Source organism: Caretta caretta, chromosome 4 (genome assembly GCF_965140235.1).
Source record: "Caretta caretta isolate rCarCar2 chromosome 4, rCarCar1.hap1, whole genome shotgun sequence".
Classification (NCBI taxonomy): domain Eukaryota; kingdom Metazoa; phylum Chordata; order Testudines; family Cheloniidae; genus Caretta; species Caretta caretta.
In genome coordinates this window covers 68,950,531-68,970,942 of record NC_134209.1, presented here as the reverse complement: position 1 = coordinate 68,970,942, position 20,412 = coordinate 68,950,531, and the positions used below count along the sequence as shown (strand labels likewise).

Below are 20,412 nucleotides of genomic sequence, written 5' to 3'. Positions count from 1 at the left end.
CTGTCCCCCCCATCCCCCAGGTCCCGGCCACTTCCCAGAGTGGCACGGGGGCAGGGCAGGCAGGCAGGAAGCCTGCCCTGCCTCCGGTGCACGCTGGGCGGAGCCGCTCTAGGTAAACGCGGGGGACCACGGGGAGCTGGTGGGCTGCAGGAAATAGCTCCGCGGGCCGCATGCAGCCTGCGGTCCACGTGTTTGAGACCCCTGTTCTAGGTGGTTTATCTCAGATGCACCTGAGCCTTTCTTCAGATCCACTAAACGGTGCAGTCTGTCCTCCATTAAATATGTTTTGGCAGAATAGTGCATTAAGTTGTTAATTTTGAACATGAAAATTGAAAAGAAGTTTTGGTAGCCAGCAAAGATATGTTATTGGAAGAACAATGGACTTGCTGAATCTGAAGAAGGTTCATTAATGACTAAGGCTTGGAGCTTGATACTCTCCTAACAACCAAATTGACTTCTGTTTTCAAAAGAAACGTGAATTCAATTGACTTCAAAGGTGAATAAGAAAAGGTTCATAAAAGTCTTAAGTACCACTGACAGATCCCACAAAAAGGAAATGTTAGCAGCGGTTTCACTGATGTGGAGATCTGATTTCCTTAAGTAACATTTACATGGTGATAGCCAGCCCAATGTCTCGTTAACTGGTTTAATGACAGATATTAACAGTTTTTAGCTTTTTAAATACTAATGCCCCACTAATCTCAAGTACTTCATAGCCAGGGCCAGATTAGACTAATCTCAGGGCTAAATTCTGCTCTCAGTTAAAATGTGTAAACCCAGAACAGCTCCCAAGACATCCATAAAATTATTCTGGATTGACAAAAGAGTAACTGTAAAAAGAATTTGGCTCTTAGTGACTGGATAACCCAATTAGAATCTTTTTCTCCTCTTCCAATACAGTAGAACCTCAGAGTTACGGACACCTTGGGAATGGAGATTGCCTGTAACTCTGAAAAAGAGGTTATGGAGCTCAGCCCCATGGGGGATTGGGGCTGCAGCCATGGGGTGGGAGAGTGGGGGGGATGCCCTCAGGGCTTCTGCCCTATAGGAGCACCGGGGCTCAGCGCTTTAGACCTAGGGGGGAGCGCTGGGGCCGGGACTTCAGCTCCAAGGCTCCGCTCCTGGCTTCTGCACCTCCACTCCCTGCTGCAGTGGGGGGGGGGGGAGGGCCCTTGGGGCTTTAGCTACGGGGGGAGTGCGGGGCTGAAACTGCTGCTCCCCTCGTAGCTAATGCCCCAAGACCCAGCGCCCCCATAGGGCTGAAGGCAGGAATAGAGCCACGGGGCTGAAGCCCTGAGCCCTGGCACCACAGGCACTGACTCCATGGGAACTCCAGGGCTGGAGTACCCACAGAAAAAAATTAGGGCTTAGCACCCACTGGCAGTCAGCTATCCCCTCCCCCACAGCGCCTCCTGCCCGCCAGTGGCCCTGCCGATCAACTCCTTCCCCTCCCTCCCAGCACCTACTGCCCACTGCGATCAGCTGTTCCATGGTGTGCAGGAGGCACCAGAGGGGGCAGGGGGAGGAGTGGGGATGGGGGTAAGGGCTTAGGTGAAGATGTGGAGTGGGGGGGAAGCCTGGGCCAGAATGGGCATTGAGCACCCCTGAAGCAAGGAGGAAGCCAGTGCCTGTGACTGCCCCCCCCCACACACACACACATGGAAACTGTCAGCGGAGCTGTGGGCTGAAGCCATGCTCCCCAGTGCTCCCTCCCACCCCATCTAAAGCCCTGAGCCCCAGTGCTCCCAAGGGTAAGAAGTCCGGAGCCCTGACTCTACCCCCCACCTTGCAGCTGCAGACCCAAGCCTCCCTCCTCCTCCCTGCCACCCTTTCCAGTGGCTGAAGCCCTAAGCCTCTGGGCTTTAGCCCCAAGGCAGTACAGTGTTTGCTTTTTTTCCCCCCCCGCTTTTTTTTCTGGCCTGCACTGCTGCCGGATTGAGGACTTTTGGTTCCACTGGTTGACCAGTAAATCCGTAATTTTGATTTAATCTGGTAGAAGGTTTCATTTGTTGCACACAAGCAGATTTTTTTTTCCCATTCAGATTCCAATTTTTATAACAATTGAATATCAATTAAACGTTGTGTGTTTGGTAGCTGGATTTTGGGAAAATCCTTGGTTTTGAGTCTTGCATATTTTCACTGCAAAACAGAAATTCTTCAGAACTGCCCAATCTGTAGATTGAAATATTGTCCAGTTTAGTCAAACTTTTGTAAATGTATTCTCATTTATAGTATTTTGCTGTAATTGACCAAAAAAGAAACAATTTACCTAAATCACTACATTTTACAAGAAAAATCTATAAGACTTCACTAGCAAAAATGGAAACCATTTTCACCTTTTTGTAAGAAGCCAGAATTGTATGCTTTGCTCAATAAATGAAATTTCCCATAGAATTCTCTACTATAAGAATTCTCTACTATAACCACTATTAGAATACTTTCCTGCTCTTGTGTAGTTTCTTTGGAGCTGTTGATATGGAACGTAAAAAGGTTTAAACTTTCATCCAGAGAACATAAATTATTTCTGACAAGATTTTTGAGCTTCTGTTGTCCCAATCTTGATACAATGCTTTCCATAATTGCTCAGAGATGAAGTATTCAGGGCTTGTCTACACTGCCCCAGACTACGGGGGTGTGAACAACAGTGCATACAAAGTGCTGCGCTGTAACTCCTCCATGTGGACACTCTGGGCACAAACTAAAAGGTTCATATTGTAGGACTACATCAATGCCAACTAGGAACCTTTTAGTTTGCCCTCACAGCATCCACATGGGGGATTAACAGCACAGCACTTTGGTGAGCACTGTATTTATACCCCTGTAATTCGAACTGTGGGACAGTGTAGATATAGTGTAAATCTGGCAGCATGCGGTTAACTCCCTATAGAGACACCATCAACTCTGGGCTGCCATATAGAAAGCGAGACATCCAATACAGTAATGCAGTGCGAGAGAGTTAAAGCTGCTTATGCGATCTCTACCTTTTCTATGAGGGGGGAGGGAAAGGGTTTCCTTCACCATCCTCAGATGGAGACATGAACACAAAACTCTTCAATGGCAACCCCCTACAAATAGAAAAGGAGTTGTACCAGCTGAGCAGACTGTTTGGCTTCCTGTTTCAGCATGCATCTGTCCAGCAGAGTTTGTGTTTAATATCACAGTTGTACGTGCAGGGAACAGACTTAGTTTTGAGGCAATGTGGAGGACCATAAGATACTGCTCTACAGAAAGCACTTCTTTTAAGAACTCTTTAACGTTGGAAACTTAACTAAACTTAGAAACAAGATTATAAGAATGATTTAGAGAAGTGTTTGACCTCGAGGGAGGGGTGGGGAAGAGGAGATCAAGCACACTTAGGGCATGTCTACACTGCAAAAAAAAAAACAAAAAAACACCAAAGGCAGCGAGTCTCAGAGCCTGGGTCAATTGACTCAGGTTCATACTGTGGAACTAAAATAGGAGTGTAGATACTCCCACTTGGGCTGGAGCCAGAGGTCTGAAACCTGGCAAAGTGGGTAGGTCTCATTCTTTTTTGAAGGGGCAGATTTCCTTTGCTGCTGTCTATTTCTTTCCATGGTGGCTCAAACTACCAAGGAGTTTGGGGCAGGCTGAGTGAACATAAAAACTTTTCTCCTTGGTTGGGACAAAATACCTCTTCTCTGTCCTTTTAGGAGTAGGAATAGGTGTGCTTATCGCTGGATTTGCCACAACACCTTAGCTGGCTCTAGGATAGCTTTGTTAACCAGGGGTACCACCCTACTGCTGGATCTGGCTCTTCTTCCTCCTCTTCCATGGGCTCCAAGAGGAACTCAAGCTGGTCTCTTGGAGGAGCAGGATGATGGCATCCTTGATGGAACCGTATTGATTCTGGGTAATGCATGGACAGGTACGACGGCCCCCAATATGGCCAGTGAGACAGATCCATCATAGACTGAGATGGTCCCCAAGGCATGGAGTACCAGTAGTCCTGAGAGAGGTATGTCTTGTGGAAGAGCCCAGGAGATTCTGGATCTTGCATCCAGATTAACCTCACTTGATGGAGGCAATGATGGTCCCTCCTCAATGTCAGACCCTCCCGACGAGAACAACATTGGGTCCAATTCTAAAAGCAGTGTCATCTGTTCTGTTGATGTTATAGCTCCCCTACTGGTGGATGGTACTAGAGAACAGCCCCGCTCTTCATAGTATTCCTGCCCTGATGGTCTCAGAATCTCCCTAAAAAGGACTAGGTCTGAAAGGATGGGAGAGTGCAGATCCGTGAGGATAGTGATATCCTCAGTGGTCGTATACCTCTCTCCAGTCAGGAAATGAAAGGTCCCATCTCCCAAAACCAACGGAGCTGGCATAGGGAGTAGGGTTGCCAACCTTCTAGGATTGTCCTGGAGTGTCCAGAAATTTAATTAAAGATTATGTCATGTGATGAAATCTCCAAGAATACGTCCAACCAAAATTGGCATCCCTAATAGGGAGTCCCTTGCTAGTGAGAGTTTCCCTATGCGAGCATATCAGTACTGTTGGTGCATATGACTCCCTGTGCTTCTTTGCTAGTACGGATGGTTGTCCAGGTAGGGAGTTGCAGTGTTTCTCCTTGCACAGTACTAACTACGAAGGGGAAACAGACAGTGCCAGAGCTGAAGCTGCAGCACACTTAGCCCTCAGAGCGTGAGACTCAGTACTGTGGGTCTTCAGGGATTCTGAACCTCTGGACCCTATGGCACAAAGACTCATGGTTTAGAGGGTGTCGAGGAAAAGTCTTCCTCTTAGAGGAGGACTTGGGGGGATACTCTCTCTAGATAGTGCTTCATCTGAATAGAGAAGTCCTTAGCTCTACCCCTCTGTCTTAACACATGATATACCAGGGAATTTGCCCAGGGTGGGTCAGACTGAGGCCTCACTGAACACTCCACAAGAAGTTACTGCAATCTAACCTCCCATGCTTGGCAGGTTCAGCTGGGGAAGGAGCAGCAGATACTAGGCTTGGCAGAGATGTGAGATTCTCCAAGGCAGTATAGGCACCTCTAATAGTCATCGCTGACCAGGAAGGCTCGAAGCAGGATAGAGAGTTTTTGAAGTCCAGAGTCCTGGGCATAGTCTGAGCTTTGCACCAGAAAGGGAGATGGGGAGGAAAGGGAAAAACAACTTCCCAAACTTAAGTGTCTATACTAATTAAAACAAGAACAGTCTAATAACTTGATATACATTATTTCCAGATCAAGTGGAAGGAAGAACTTAGAGGAAACTGGAATGTTCCACCTCAGACCATGCAATGGTAAGTAGGAACAGGAGAAATGGGTGGTCCACACTGCTCTTTATAACTTTGGTTCACAGCATGAGGATAGGAACAGCGCAGGAGTGGACAAATGGATGCTAATATACTCCTGGGGAATTCTGCACCACTGCGTCCATAATTAATGAGCCAAGCATATTTTTAATTTTTTTGCGCAGAGAAAAAACTTCTGCTGAAAAGTTGCTGCAGTTCCACATTTTGCCCACCAGAGGGCTCTGTGGCAATAGAACACAGCAGCCACTGTCAGCCAGCAAGGAAAGAGAAAAAGCCTGCTGTCTTCGCAGTGGGCCAGGTCAGGAGACAGGCTAATGGGAGACAGACAGAGTGGGGTGCTGAGATGTCAGACAGGGGCTCATAAGGGCTAGTGGGGGAGGACAGACTGGGGTAGGGGCTGAATGGGAGCGGAGGCACAGGACCGTAAGGGGGAGGGAGGTGCAGAGCCACATGGTGATGGGGGAGGGGGTGCAGAGCTACATAGGGACAGAAGGTGGCTGAATGGGGGCACAGAGACATGGGGACCGGGTGCAGGACCACATGGGTTGGGGGGAGTGGGTGTCTGAGTGGGGGATGGAGGGACACGTGCCTGACTGAATGGGAGAGGTTAGAGGTCAGCCAAAGTCTACATGGGGGAAGCTCGCTAATAGTCCCTCCCCGCCCCCCAAAAAACCCTGTTCCATACTTTTCCCACCCATATCTAATAACCCTTCAGGTTCACACCCAGGGTCCTTCCCAGCAATTATTTCCCTCTCCCTCAGCTCCTCCATTACTCCTGACTCCCCCCAGTCTTTGCACTGCTTCTGGGGTGTGTGGGAAATATGGTTCTGTATTGTAGTTTAAATGAATTATTACTCAGAGTTCTGTATTAATATTCTTGGTAAGGAATCTATTTTGTCAAAAAATATTTTCTGAATCTTTTTGTCGTCTGTATTGTTACAGACATACTTGCTGACAGTATTTTGAAATAAATGACCAAAAATAATTGAAACTGGTGTGATTCTATGGTGGTATTTTGACAAATAAAATATGCAGAATTTTTCAGAATTTTAAAATATTGTGCGTGGAATTTTTAATTTTTTGGCACACAATTCCCCCAGAAGTAGCTAATAACAAGCATTATTTAGTCTCAGGCACATGAAGCACATGTGTACCCACAGTGCAATACTCATAGGGACCAGCACTTGAAGGAGAACTACCATTTCTTCTCCAAACATGGGTACAGTACTCAGCACTGCTACAGAAGCTGTATGGCAATATGTAACATAAACCTTGCTTTAGAAAGTTGGAAACAGGTTAGAAGCTCCCGCTACAGCTCTTTAACTAAGAGCAGCACTAGGCTGAAGAGCAAGAAGTAGACAGATAGTACAGCAGTAAGGCTAATGACACTTCAACTGAACCACCATGATGCATAAATTTCTTAACAGAGTCATAGCTGCCAAATTTTGTGCATCTCCATATGTAATAGTTTTTTATTGCTGAAAAAAGTCACTGTCTTCCTACCATCATTTCCTCAAGCAGTGGGAGCAGGCCCCCTACCATTAACATCACCAACATGCTGGTACTAATAGGATTAATATGGATTTAACATTAAAAGTCACGTGAAACAAACAAGACTTAGTTTTTACATTTCAAACTTGTTCATTCTTGCATTGACACAGCATCACAAAACCAGCCTACTTCGTAATCACGTGCAAGGCCTGGGCTGGCAGCCGACTTGGGGCTTATTTCCCAGATAGGTGGAGGATGCTGACCTCAAATTGATGTGCTACAGTCACGTCTATAACAGATTAAACCAGTACATACTCCTCTACTGAATGAAGATCTTCTGCCATCACAGAGAGATGCCTCCATCCTGGTTAACGATCAAATGCCATAAAAGGTAAATGGAGAGTATGGAAAGGGGAGGGGGCAAAGTTGGCCTAAACACATGCAATTAGATTATATGGAATTTCATCACCACCGAATAGTATCCCATTGATTATTAATGTTGCCTTTGTCTGCTACAAAGAAAAGTGTATGCACACACAAGTCACTGACCTTATGGAGTGCAGGAGCCATTACTGGCACCAAAAACCCATTGTAAATGTAGTTCACAAGCTGGTTACGAATCAAGGGATGTGCCACCTAAAAAAGAAATCTCGTGTCATGATAAACTGCATCTCTGAACCATCATATTTGTTCTTAAAGCAATAGTTCTCTGCAAAGATTCTTAAAATAAGATAAAACACAGAATATCTTTAATCACTGTCAAAACCCTCTGCCCCTTTCAACAAGATACCTTGATTTTGTTCTTTTGAACAGTTTTTGTTTTGGGTATTAAAAGGTTTCCCCTCTGCGATTAAATACACAAAGTTAAGGAACAACACGAATGATATAGCCAAACACAGAGACAGGGCTTTCCCCATATATTTCAATCTCCCTGCCTGCTGACAAGGATGAATGAACGGACAGTGTGATATGCATGCCCATGAACCAAAATAGAACTGGCAGGTCTAATTTTAGCCCTACCAGCCCTGACAGGGTCACTAAGGTGGACATACCAATATTAACTTGTAATACTACCATAAAAAAGCAGAGTGGTAGGTTTTAATATATTTCAAGAGTACATGAGATATTGGGAGCATTCTCACTCCGCTGGCCAAACATGCAACCTTTTTTCCCTTTTGAAAGTGCGTTACTCACTCAATAGACTGGTTAAGCACTTAAAAAAGATAAGTTACTTGTCATTTGTAATAAAAATCGTGTAGTAAAACATGACAAACCATTGCTTATTTTTACAATGTGGAGTTAATTTTTTGTTTTCAAAAGAGCAAAACAGTTACGTAATATTATGAACTAATACTTTCTAAAAATAAATTTGGTATTATAGGAGCACAGAAGTGTATTAGAAACCAAGTATTTTTTTTAAATTTTTTAATTACACTACGCATGTATATGCATAATATGTCACACACACCCACCCACTCCTCAGAATGTCCCAGCCCTTGTCCAAGAATACGGTCCTCTTATGCCTCTGCTCAGCCCTCCTCAGATTTGTGACTCCAGCTGTGGAGGGGAGAACAGGGGATACTACCCCAATAATACTCCCCTCTTCAACCCAGTGGGTGGGGAGAGAGAGAGGGAGGAAGTCAGAGAGGGGCTGGAGTCCTGGCTCCACCCTCCCTGTTTATTCACTGGTACGAGTAGCTGTCCCAGGACAGAATAAACCACTTCATGAAAAGCAGCTATATATTCCCCTCACCAGCATGACCAAGGTGAATCTGTGGCTGAGGGTATGTCTACACTGTGTTTTAAAACCCATAGCAGAGAGTCAAGCACCTGCGTCTACAGATTTAGGCTCACGCTAAGGCACTAAAAACAGTTGTTTAGATCTTCAGGTTCAGGCTGGAGCTTGGACTATGAAACCTAGGACATGGGCTTCAGCGCTCGAGCTACATGACTATTTTTAGCACTGTAGCATGAGAGCCTGTAGACCCAAGCTCTGCGACTTGCTGCCACAGGTTTTAAAATGCAGTGCAGACATACCCTTAGTCACAATTAGTTCTCTGGTGTGCTCCTGTAGTGGTCCAGCTATGCTCTGCCTCATATCGAGTGTAGATTGTAAAATTACAATCTAGCACTACATAAAAAATAGAATTCATTCAATGTCTGTCCCCCCGCCCCTTTACAGAAATATGTTTTAAAATATCTGATTGTTTGGATTTATTTTTACACTGATTTAAAATAATTTCACATTTTCTTTACTATCCTTAACAGCCTTCACTCTAATGAAAAAATGTAGTATCAAACGTCACTGGCTAAGATTGTAACCTCTCTTGGAACACGGTAGACTTAGAAATGAGTATGGCCACCATTTCACATTTCAACACGTACGCATTAGAAGGCTGATTATATTGCAGCTTCGAGGGTAAAAACAACTATTAATTCTATTTATGACATGTAAGCTTTTTTTAAAAAATGATAAATAAACCTTCATCTGTGTTATACAAGTATAGTCAGTTGCTTCACTAAATTTTGCATACAAACCTTTATAGAAATTACTTTTTAATTCACAGTAAAATATGACAACTTCACTAATGTTATTGAGCACGCTTCCTTATACAGAAAACAAATCCACAGATGCAGCAAAATTTATATTGTCTTCTCATAAAACACTGGCTGTAGAAAAACTGTAGCCTAGAAAAATATATAAAACTTGATTTTTATCTTTAGACTGGAGATGAAAAATAACCAGGAATCAAGAGGAAAAAATCTAATCGAGAAATCAAGAACAGAGGGTGTGTTCTAAACAGACCAATTCTGAAGGGAATTTAATTTGTGTTGATGATGCTTAACTCTTGCTAAATTCAAGTAAGGTAACAATATTCTTTATATAGTACACATGATTAGGGAAAATAAGTGTTTTTGTTTGTAGACTTTTATGAGAACCTAGATGTAAAGATGGGATATTCTTCTCTACTCAAATAGATAAAATTACCTTTTTCCTCAAATAAAGACATTTGATTTCTTTTAATATCAATGTGGGTATTTAAAATGCAATCAACAATCTTTAGGAAGAGAACTAAGACAAGTCTCCCAATTACTCAATGTAACAACTCCCCAAAACCTGCATATTTACATTTTATTAATTAGAAACATTTGCTACTTGAAAGCTACCTGTGTAGATTAATCTTTGTAACCATACTGAACAGTAACAGCTTTGAACACTTTTTTCATACATATATTCCAAGGCCAGAAAGAACCGTTGTGATCATCTAATCTGACCTCCTTTATAACACAGGCCACAGGACTTCCCCAAAATAACTCCTAGAGCAGATCTTTCATTCATTCATTTAAACAATGATGTTACACTAAACTAAATAAAAATTAGTTCTATACACTACTGTCCACCAAATAAACACATCCTGTAAAAGGCTTTGACAATATAGTTTAACTGATGCTATAAAGAAAAAAATCTGAGTCAGATCCAGTACCTGTATTACTGCATTGCAAAACTCTAGGGAATTCATGAACTGAACAAGAGCTGGGGACAGGAGCCAGTCATCTTTCAGCAGACAGTGCCATTCTCCATTTTCTTCCAGCTTTGTAGGCAAAGATGAATAGAGGCCACTCAGTCCTGTTGCTAGTACCTGTATTCAGAAATAATGAAGAAAAAACAGCCCTTTACCCAACTGTTCAGTTCATGGACTTAAACAATGTTCCAACATAACATTAAAACATTCTTCTTACTAGTTTCAGTTACACTTAGGGGGATGACAGAAAAGGGGGGGAAATGAATGTTTAAGTGATGCTACAGAAAATCATCAGTTTTTAAAATTCATTTCAGCTGAAATTCCTCTCCTTTTAAAAGCTGCCACTTAGGAAAAACTGCCCAAGACAAAGGCTGCCTAATGATTGTAATCTGTTTTAACTGGAAAACCACCACTGTTTTCTTTATGTTCAGAAGATCATTTTACATCTGTTCCTTCCTGCTTTCACCTTTCTCCAGTCTAGTACCAGTCTCTAAATGTTCTCTACCATCTGGTGAAACATCAGAAAAACACCAGTCACTGTCTTCAGAACTCCATAACTATGAATATCGAGGGAATCACTGAGGGCTATCATTTTATGGTTATAGGTGACTATACAGAGCAGTTCCATTATGAATTATAGGAAGTAGGATCATCCCATCTGCAACAAGCACGACTTCATTCAGGCATCACATATCTGGCGCCTTTTGTTCTTAGGCTTTGGAACTCATGGTGCCAGATATAGTAAGGAAAATGGTCACTCCTAATAGTTATAGGTTCTGTTTACCACTGGGGAGAAGTGGAGGAGGGGAAAAGACTCTTTGGAGAAATTAGGGGCATTGTTGCTAATGTTAATGAGTAAAGATACTTGCACAGCATCTTCTATATGTAAAGTATAACACTGTAGTTTTATGACCATAAATATAAAATACACCATTACAAACCTGTTAAAGTGTTACTGTATTTTCTTAAAGTCATGAGCAGTTTCAAGTCACAGATTTTATAAGAAGTTACCAAACCACAGTGTTCTCAGCCATTATCTTGTCCACAGCTCCATCTTTCCTTCTTTCTCATGATTTTGTACAGTTTCTGTGCTACTTTTTAAAATGAGCCTCACTTTAATGTGGTCATTAGGACCAAAGCCCAAGGGGATCTTTTCAGCTTTCATGCAGCAGATTCTTGGCAAGAATATCCCTACTCTCCACAAACACCCACTTGACCCCTATAATGTGAGAGGGTGAGAGCCCTGCTCCAAAGCAAGTGGTTTATCTATTACAAAATGAATGCTTGTGACAATAGAGAACAGAGACCCAAAAGTTAATTTTATGGGGATTTCAGTCCTGAGGATGCATTAATTAAATCTATTACAACTGGTAGCTCACCCTAAAGGGCAAAGGTAGTATCCCTGAATGCTCTCCATTCCTAAACCACCTAACTTTGAAGACAGATTTCTGTAGACTGGCATAATTAAGCCAGATACAAAAATACTGTGGAAAAAGTAATGCTTAGATTTGCTGAGCTGCACTGTTTCTTTTGTTTTATGTCAGGATTTAGACTAAGAAGCTGGAGTACAAGTAGTTATAGCAACAGCTCAAGTTATTTTTATGATCACATACTTCAGTACCAGGATGACTTAAAAACAAGTTAAAAGGGGGTGGGGGGCCTAAAAGGGACAGCTTGACCAGAGCCCCCATTTGACAGAGCCCCCAAAATGACAGAGTGGCCAAACATGATCAAGTGGCATTGTGAACTAGTTTAAGTTGAGGCAATTGATAGTCTACCTGCCACTGACAGTTCAGTGAGCAAATTGCCTGCCTCAGATCCCACCACTGCTACCACTGGAAATGTTGCACCAGGCCCAAGAGAATCCACCAGGCCGAGAGCCTTGAGGTAGAAGCAGGGTCAGGAATGCCACTCCTGCTGGTAGCGGGGCTAGAAGACAGAGAAATGTGAAAGTGGGAACACCCCCTGCCAGGCACACACAGGGCAGAGCCCCCCTATCACCACAGGGAAAGCAATGACTCAACAGGTCAGGGTTCCCTCTAACTCCCCAAGACCTCTCAGCTCTTCTTAAACTCTTTCATCTTAAACTCTTTCAAACACGGTAACTATTTTGGAGGGGTATGGGGGCGGGGTGGGAGGGGCTCATTTTCACATATTACCTCGGGCACCCGAAAAACCTCTGTGAAGCCCTTGTGGCAAGTGAGACTCAGCAGCCTTCTAAAGGACAGGGTTAGTTTTAGGTGTTTATTTTCTGCCTCTCCTCCAGAAGGTCACAGAACAAGGCTTCAAGGCTTCAGGAAGACACAAAATTGTATCTATTTAGCCTTTGACACTAAGGGCACATCTACACAACAAAAACAAACCAAAAAACTCCTGCAGCAGCAAGTCTCAGAGCCTAGGTCAACTGACTCAGGCTCATGCTACAGGGCTAAAAATATCAGTACAGGCTTTCCCGTTCAGGATGAAGCCCGGGCTCTGGGACTTTCCCTCATTGCTGGGTCTCAGGGCCTAGGCTCCAGTCAAACTCTGAACATCTACACTGCTATTTTTAGCCCTGTAGCATGAGCCCAAGTCAACTGATCTGGGCTCTGAAACTCACTGCCTCTCCCACCCCTTTAAAAAAACAAAAACAAACAAAAACTGTGTAGATGTATATTAAGTGATCACAGGTTCAGATTCTGGATAAGAAAATGAGAAGACGACATTGCATTGTTCATACCATAATATAGTTTTGGGGAAAATATATTGTTATTTCTAAGAAGAATTTTGGGAGAGTGTTAGGATATAGATATTCAGGCCTGTCTGTAAAAGCCTGCATTCTAAGAATTTAGATGTATTCTTATCACTTGGCTAGTTATAGAGATATAAAAGAAAGAATCAAAATCACTGTCTGCCGGTGTAAGGGCCTTCTCTTACTGTGACAGTCTGAGGCCCTGTTCTTATGCTAAGGCCTTTGGCTAAGCACCAGAGGCAGCCATAAACGGAAGCAACCAGTCACATCCTCACATTCCAAATTAGTCACATTGAAAGAAGGTGCTATTGGGCTGTTAGGAATACAATCCTGTCCTGATAGTGCCTATCGCCTCCAGAGAAAAGGAAGTATCTAGAAAATGTAAAAGGAAACTTAATTTGATAGCATCCTGTCTGGCAAGAACTCACTTATCAATAGCTGGGATGTGAAATCCTCACTTCTGTATTGTTTTGTCATTATAGTTCCCACTTTGCTATTGTTTGTCTGTATAATCTCTGTCTGGTTCTGTGATTGTTTCTGTCTGCTGTATAATTAACTTTGCTGGGTGTAAACTAATTAAGGTGGTGGGATATAATTGGTTATATAATCATGTTACAATATGTTAGGATTGGTTCGTTAAATTTCAGGAAAATGATTGGTTAAGGTATAGCTAAGCAGAACTCTAGTTTTACTGTATAGTCTGCAGTCAATCAGGAAGTGGGTGTGTGGGGGGGAATGGGAACAGGGAATGGGGGTAAGGAAATTGGAATCATGTTTTGCTAAAAGGGGAAATGGGAACAGGGAATGGGGGTGGGGGAATTGGAATCATGTTTTGTTAAAGGGGGAAATGGGAACAGGGAATGGGGGTAAGGAAATAGGAATCATGTTTGGCTAAGGGCAGGAATGGGAACAGGGACACAGGTGTAAGGCTCTGTGGTGTCAGAGCTGGGAAGGGGGACACTAAGGAAGGAAACTGGAATCATGCTTGCTGGAAGTTCACCCCAATAAACATCGAATAGTTTGCACCTTTGGACTTCGGGTATTGTTGCTCTCTGTTCATGCGAGAAGGACCAGGGAAGTAAGTGGGTGAAGGTATAAGCCCCCTAACAGAGAGGTGGTTTTTTGTTTTGTTTTTTCCAGCAGAGAGAGGGAAGTGAAGGAAGGCAGGGGATGGGGCAGATTAGAAAGGATTTAACTGGCCTGTAAAATTACTTCTGCATAGGACAAATGCCTTACATTCACATATCAGAATTACAGACAACTCTGGGCGGGTGAGAAAACCTGGATTTGTGCTGGAAATGGCCCAACTTGATTATCATACACATTGGAAGGAGAGTGGTCACTTTAGATAAGCTATTACCAGCAGGAGAGTGGGGTGGGAGGAGGTATTGTTTCATGGTCTCTGTGTATATAATGTCTTCTGCAGTTTCCACAGTATGCATCCGATGAAGTGAGCTGTAGCTCATGAAAGCTTATGCTCAAATAAATTGGTTAGTCTCTAAGGTGCCACAAGTACTCCTTTTCTTATTAAGAGACAAATTCACTTCCTGGAACTAGATGAAACTGACTTTCAACTTCATGCCTCACTACACACAAAAAAGGAGTGATAAACTCACAACCACCCCACACCTTAGAGAAGGTTATTCCTTACATACTTTTCACTCTATCAGGCAAGATAGAATTCAGGAAGCTGTGAAAAAACAATGTTTAAAAAAGTTGTTGTTATGCAATACAACATTTTTACTTGGTTCACAAACAACTCATCATGGAATTACTTAAATAAGGTTCTCAAAAGCAGAATCTATGTTGGAAGCAGTTTCTGCAGTTTATTTAGCCAAAACAGTTTGAGGATTTTTACCATGTGGCTAAGGTCTAAACATAGCTATTGCTAGGAATTAATAGCTATATGTACAAGCTTGGCACTAAGTAATTCAGAAAAAAATAAAGTGATAAATGTCAAATATTAAAAGCAAGAACTTCTTAATTTCTGTAACTGGGCACATAAAATAAGGTACTTTTGGGGGGTTATTTCATGGATTTTTGTTTTTTTTTTCTTCTGTTTTTAATCAGTAGAGACAGAACCATAAATGCTAAGATCATAGAAAAACAGAGATAGGAAAGACTTCCTTTGTCTCTTTCTACATCTCCCCTTTCCCTTCACTCCAACAATGCTGCACCAGTGCCAACACACTATCTGTCTGTTTCTCCAACAAGCATATCCAGGGTTTCTTCCATGCTGTTAACTATGGCTGTAATGCCCTTATGAGGTGGTCCTCAAGGCCACTCTCTATACATCAATCCCCTTTGATGACTCACATCTTCTGTCATGCCCATAAGACAATGATTGATTATGACAAGGTTGTGAGTTATTTGGTGATAGTCTATATATCTTGTGTATTCATAGTGGGCCTCCCACAAACTGTGAGAACTCTCAAAGCCAATACATAATGGAAGTATTTGTAACTACTAGCAAATATTCAGTATTTGTGAACTTTTACAACAGAAAACCCTCTAGAAACGTTAATTCTCACTACATCTCGGGAAGTAGGTGGTAAGTTCAACTCACAGAGAAGGAAACTGAGGCAAATAAATCAAATTATTCATCTGAAGATATAGAGGAAGTCTATATAAGAGCTGGGAATGAAGCTCAGGAGCTCGTCTCCTAGTCCTATGCTCAGAAGAGTAGACCATGCCATGGCTCATGCAATCCATCCCTCTACCCTATAATCTAAGCTTGAACACTTTGTCCAGTCTAGTTTTAAGTGGAGTAAATCAAAGTAGCTTGTGTCACTTCTCTTAGGAAATAGCAGGAAGGAAGTCTTTTAAGCTTTCTATTTGTATGTACCCAAGCAGAAGGGAACTGGGGCCAAGTTTGATCTCAGAATCTAGAGCAGCGGTCCGCAAATGTTTGAGGGTCGCAACCCCCTTACCCTTGTCCACCCCGCTCCATAAACTGGGGCTTTGGTCAGGCCTGCAGTTAGGTGCTGCTCTTCTCACAGTCTCTCCCCCCACCTTGATCCCGGCCCGGGAATGGAGCCACGGCCTACAGCTGAGGCTGAGGGTGGGACTGGGAACGGAGCTGTGCCAAGGCTGGGGATGGGGACATGGCTGGGGGCAGGACTGGAGCAGAGAGGGCCCGGATGTACCCTCCCAAACATTCCTCCACAGCCCTCTAGGGGGGGCATGCCCCATGGTTTGGGGACCTCTGATCTAGAGTGACACCACTCATGCCTATGGAGTTGTTCCAGAGCAAAATTTGGCCCTGGATTCTGTTAAGATCAACACAAAAAAAGACTTAGTACTGGCAGGCAAATTCCTGCCAGGGGAAACAAGAAGCATAAACCGTAAGATTGCATTAGAATTTATTACAGAGTTGGACTAGTCTCATTACTGTTCAGAAAATCTGATTCTAACACACTCTGACAATCATTTTAATTAAGAAAGCTTTTTGTCAATCACAGTTCCCCACTGTTCGTAGGTTAAGATAGTTGGCTTTTATCTTTTTATACTATAAGACTTTTTTTTAAAAATTAATTGGCAAATGTAATTATGGAAGTTATTGCGTAGATTCAATAATGGTATTTATCTGAAGGACAATTGAAAAACCAAGCTCATGTATTCTTTAGTAGTATCTATTTAAATTAGGTCAAACAGAGCCTCTCGGTGCAACAGACTGCTTCATTATTTGCCATGTATGGGTATGGTGTTCAGAATTGTAAAAGTGAATCATCAAAAGTTAGACAGAAACCTGTTTTTTAGGCTGCTACCAAATTCAGGCTTGGTCTGAGCCCTGCTCCACACTACCTCACCAAGGAGGTTGCAGGATGGAGTTGAAAGGTTGATCAAAAAAGGGCCATTAGGAAGAACTAGCCTCCAGTGAGCAACTCTGCCATTGGCTGGGGAGGAAGACATCTTGTCCTTGTCCCAACCTGTCTATTCAGGCTAGCTGCTGTATTCAGGATTTGCGTCTAAATGTGGGAATATTCATGTAGGAAAAGAAGGAGGTTTTGTGGTCATTTTTGTTTTTATCAACAGTCCCAATGCCTGCCTTTGCCTGAGGCAGCTGGCACATGGGGAAGGTGTGAGTGTGATGCCAATGCATTGCCTCCTGCATGTCTGGCACAGGAGACATCTCTTTCACTGCAGGAGTGCTCAGGCCAAGCAATTACTATGCCCTGCCATGGACCGTTTACTGCTTCTCTGAACTGGAGCAGTTTACATGTGTGATGTTGCCAGCAAGCATGCACTGGGTCAGCAGTGAAAGTGATAGACCACTTGAGTCCTAGACACAATCTCCTACCCACATACCCTTCCGATGCTCTGTGGAGGGTTGTCTCCATGGGGGCAGGGAAAGCTGCCACAGTGCAGGATTTATTAGCAATTAATGGGGGGAGGGAGAAATCACATGGAGAAAGATATTTATAATTTAAATAGTTATTGACACAATATTTTTAATCAAAATCTGCATTTATAGCTTCTGACTGATGGCCATAATCTCTGGTTGTGCAGACCGTTCTCTGATTCGGAGCTGGGCAAAGCAGTAATCAATGAAAAATATCCTGAATAAAAATACTTTGGACTTCTATACACGTAAGAACGGCCATACTGGGTCAGACCAAAGGTCTATCTAGCTCTGTATCCAGTCTTTCGACAGTGGCCAATGCCAAATGCCCCAGAGGGAATGAACAGAATAGGTAATCATCAAGTGGCCCATTCCCATTTTCTGGCAAATAGAGGCTAGGGACACCATCCCTGCCCATCCTGGCTAATAGCCATTCATGGACCTATCCTCCATGAATTTATCTAGTTCTTTTTTGAGCCCTGCTATAGTCTTGGCCTTCACAACATCCTCTGGCAAAGAATTCCACAGATTAACTGCATTATGTGAAGAAATACTTCCTTTCGTTTGTTTTAAACCTGCTGCCTATTAATTTCATTTGGTGACCCCTAGTTCTTGTGTTATGAGAGGGAGTATATAACACTTCCTTATTTACTTTCTCCACAACAATCTTGATTTAACAGACATCTATCATATCCCCCCCTTAGTCATCTCTTTTCCAAGATGAATAGTCCCAGTCTTATTAATCTCTCCTCATATGGCAGCCATTCCATATTCATTTTTGTTGTCCTTTTCTGAACCTTTTCTAATTCCAATCCCTTTTTTGAGAAGGGGCGACCACATGTGCACACAGTATTCAAGATGTGGGCGTACCATGGAAGTATATAGAGGCAATATGACATTTTCTGTCTTATTATCTATCCCTTTCTTAATGGTGCCCAACATTCTGTTTGCTTTTTTGATTGCCTCTGCACATTGAGTGGATGTTTTCAGAGAACTATCCACAGTGACTCCAAGGTCTCTTTCTTGAGTGGTAACAGCTAATTCAGACCCCATCATTTTATATGTATAGACATTCAAGAATCAACAAGTGCTTTGTAAATGTATAAAATAAGCCTCAATACTCCAGATACCATTATATTGACATATTGTACATAGGGGATCTGAGACAAAAATGTTAACTTGCCCAAGGTCACATAGCAAGCCTGTGGCAGAGGTGACTGACAAAGCCAGAACAAATATTGCTAAATCCCAGTTCTATGCTAACTAGACAAGGTTTTCTTTTCCCATTTAAAATGTGCCTCGTCTTTTATTGCCAGACTAAACCACAAACCACATAGTATGTAAATAAGAATTAAATACCAAACCAGAAAAAGGTGATTTTTTTCAGGTGGTCTATATAGCTCTGTTTTGGCCCTCTTTCCCAAATACCATATGTAGCATCTATAATTTCATCTCAGGCCCCAATTTCTTATTTTACTTGGAGGCAAGCAAAGAAGCAGTGAAACAAGAAAAATCCATCTTTGCACCCTTGTTTAATATTTGTTTAGCAAACAGCTATTCTGCTGCGGGAGGATTGATTGGTTGTCTCTTTAAAGTAACAGGTTTATTATTGTTTAAATTGTAAAGTTAGATTTCTAACAAGTTCTAAAGCTGAACATAAATACTGGTTTAAAAGTCTCAGAACAGGGCCCCCTACTGCCAAATTTGATAAAGGAAGCCTCTGTTCAACAAGATGGTGGTTAATGGTGAAAACTGTTTCCCTTGCCAGCCAACCCCTCTCTCCTCTCCCATCCCTATAGCATCTGTAATTTCTACAGGACTAGGATGGTTTCCAGCCTTATAGTTTAGAATTATGGAATAAGTAAAATGAATTCATCTTTCCTAAAAAGGATAGTGGAAGAAAAAAGCAAAAAAGTGAAAAGTTACAGAGAGAAAGTAAATTTATGGTAAAAAAAAAAAAAACCACCCCAAAACCCAACAACTTACAGGACAAAAGTAGGTGTTTTCTACTATGTGATTTGCAACAACGTTGTTCTCAGCTGACAGGGACATTATGAAGAGCAGAGCGTCACGAGCCTGCTGACCTATTGTTCCTTCCCGATGGATGAAGGGAATCAAAAGGGAAAAAATGAGAAAGTTGGCAGCTCCTTGGTCCTCGCTGGTGTGGAAAAACAGTTCCAGAATGGAAGGATCTTTGGCTAGGATAGAGCAGAGTTGGTTCAGCAGGATGACCAGCTCCAACTCCACAGCTGGTGTGGCCGTTCCTGAGCAAGAGCTCAGCAACATCATCAAAGGCTTCAAGATGGGCTTGTGGTGCAGCACAGGCTGATGGGACTGAGTAACCAGCATCTCATATATCTTCAGCTGCTCAATTTTTGTCTCATCGTTGAACTCCCGCCTCAAGCTCCAAAGGAAGAGTTTTTCCATTATGTTCTCTGTGACTACAAACTCAAGGATAGGCCCCATTGCAGCATCTTTTGCTTGCTCCTCAATTAATAAGAAAAGCATATGCTCCACATAATTCTGCACAGTGCTGGCCTCATCTGGTGGAATTGCCCCATATTTCGCCTGAGTATTTTTCAAAGGGTCATGCTTCTCTAGGATTTTTACAACCTAAACAAACCAAATGCACATTTATCATCCCAATGTACATGTTTAAAAATATATAGTTGAATAAAAAGAGATCACGTCTTTTACTTTTCATGCTTCAAACTTTTTGCACGCTGAAAAATCAATCTTTAAAACTTCACACTTGTCACACATTCTGGACTAAACTGCGACATCTTTACTCACACTGACCAGTCCCTTACTGCACAAGTAGCCCCACTGCTGCAAATTTGGGATTTATTAAAGTGTGGATTAGACAGGTTCTACTGTACTTCAAATCGGAGATATACTATTGTCTTAGGCAAGTTTCTTTCAGTGTCAGACAAACTCTGTGCAACAGAAGCCTGAAGTCAATGGGCCTATGCAAGGGACTATTCAGTGTGAGCAAAGGTTATCAAAATATTGCCCTCAGTAAGGTATGCAGGATTTGTTAAAA

The 20,412-nt window shown here is 42.6% G+C and overlaps 1 protein-coding gene across 2 annotated transcripts in view; it reads right to left on the bottom strand.

Moving 5' to 3' along the window:
- The window catches only part of FHIP1A (FHF complex subunit HOOK interacting protein 1A), a 159,617-nt gene that overhangs the window by 29,653 nt on the left and 109,552 nt on the right, over positions 1-20,412 (bottom strand). For both annotated transcript variants that reach the window (XM_048847362.2, XM_075127734.1), the window contains exons 4-6: positions 19,356-19,982; positions 10,258-10,413; positions 7,322-7,408 (exon numbers count right to left, since the gene is read on the bottom strand). In XM_048847362.2, coding sequence (XP_048703319.1) covers positions 7,322-7,408; positions 10,258-10,413; positions 19,356-19,982 — 870 coding nt within the window. The remainder of the gene's footprint in view (positions 1-7,321; positions 7,409-10,257; positions 10,414-19,355; positions 19,983-20,412) is intronic.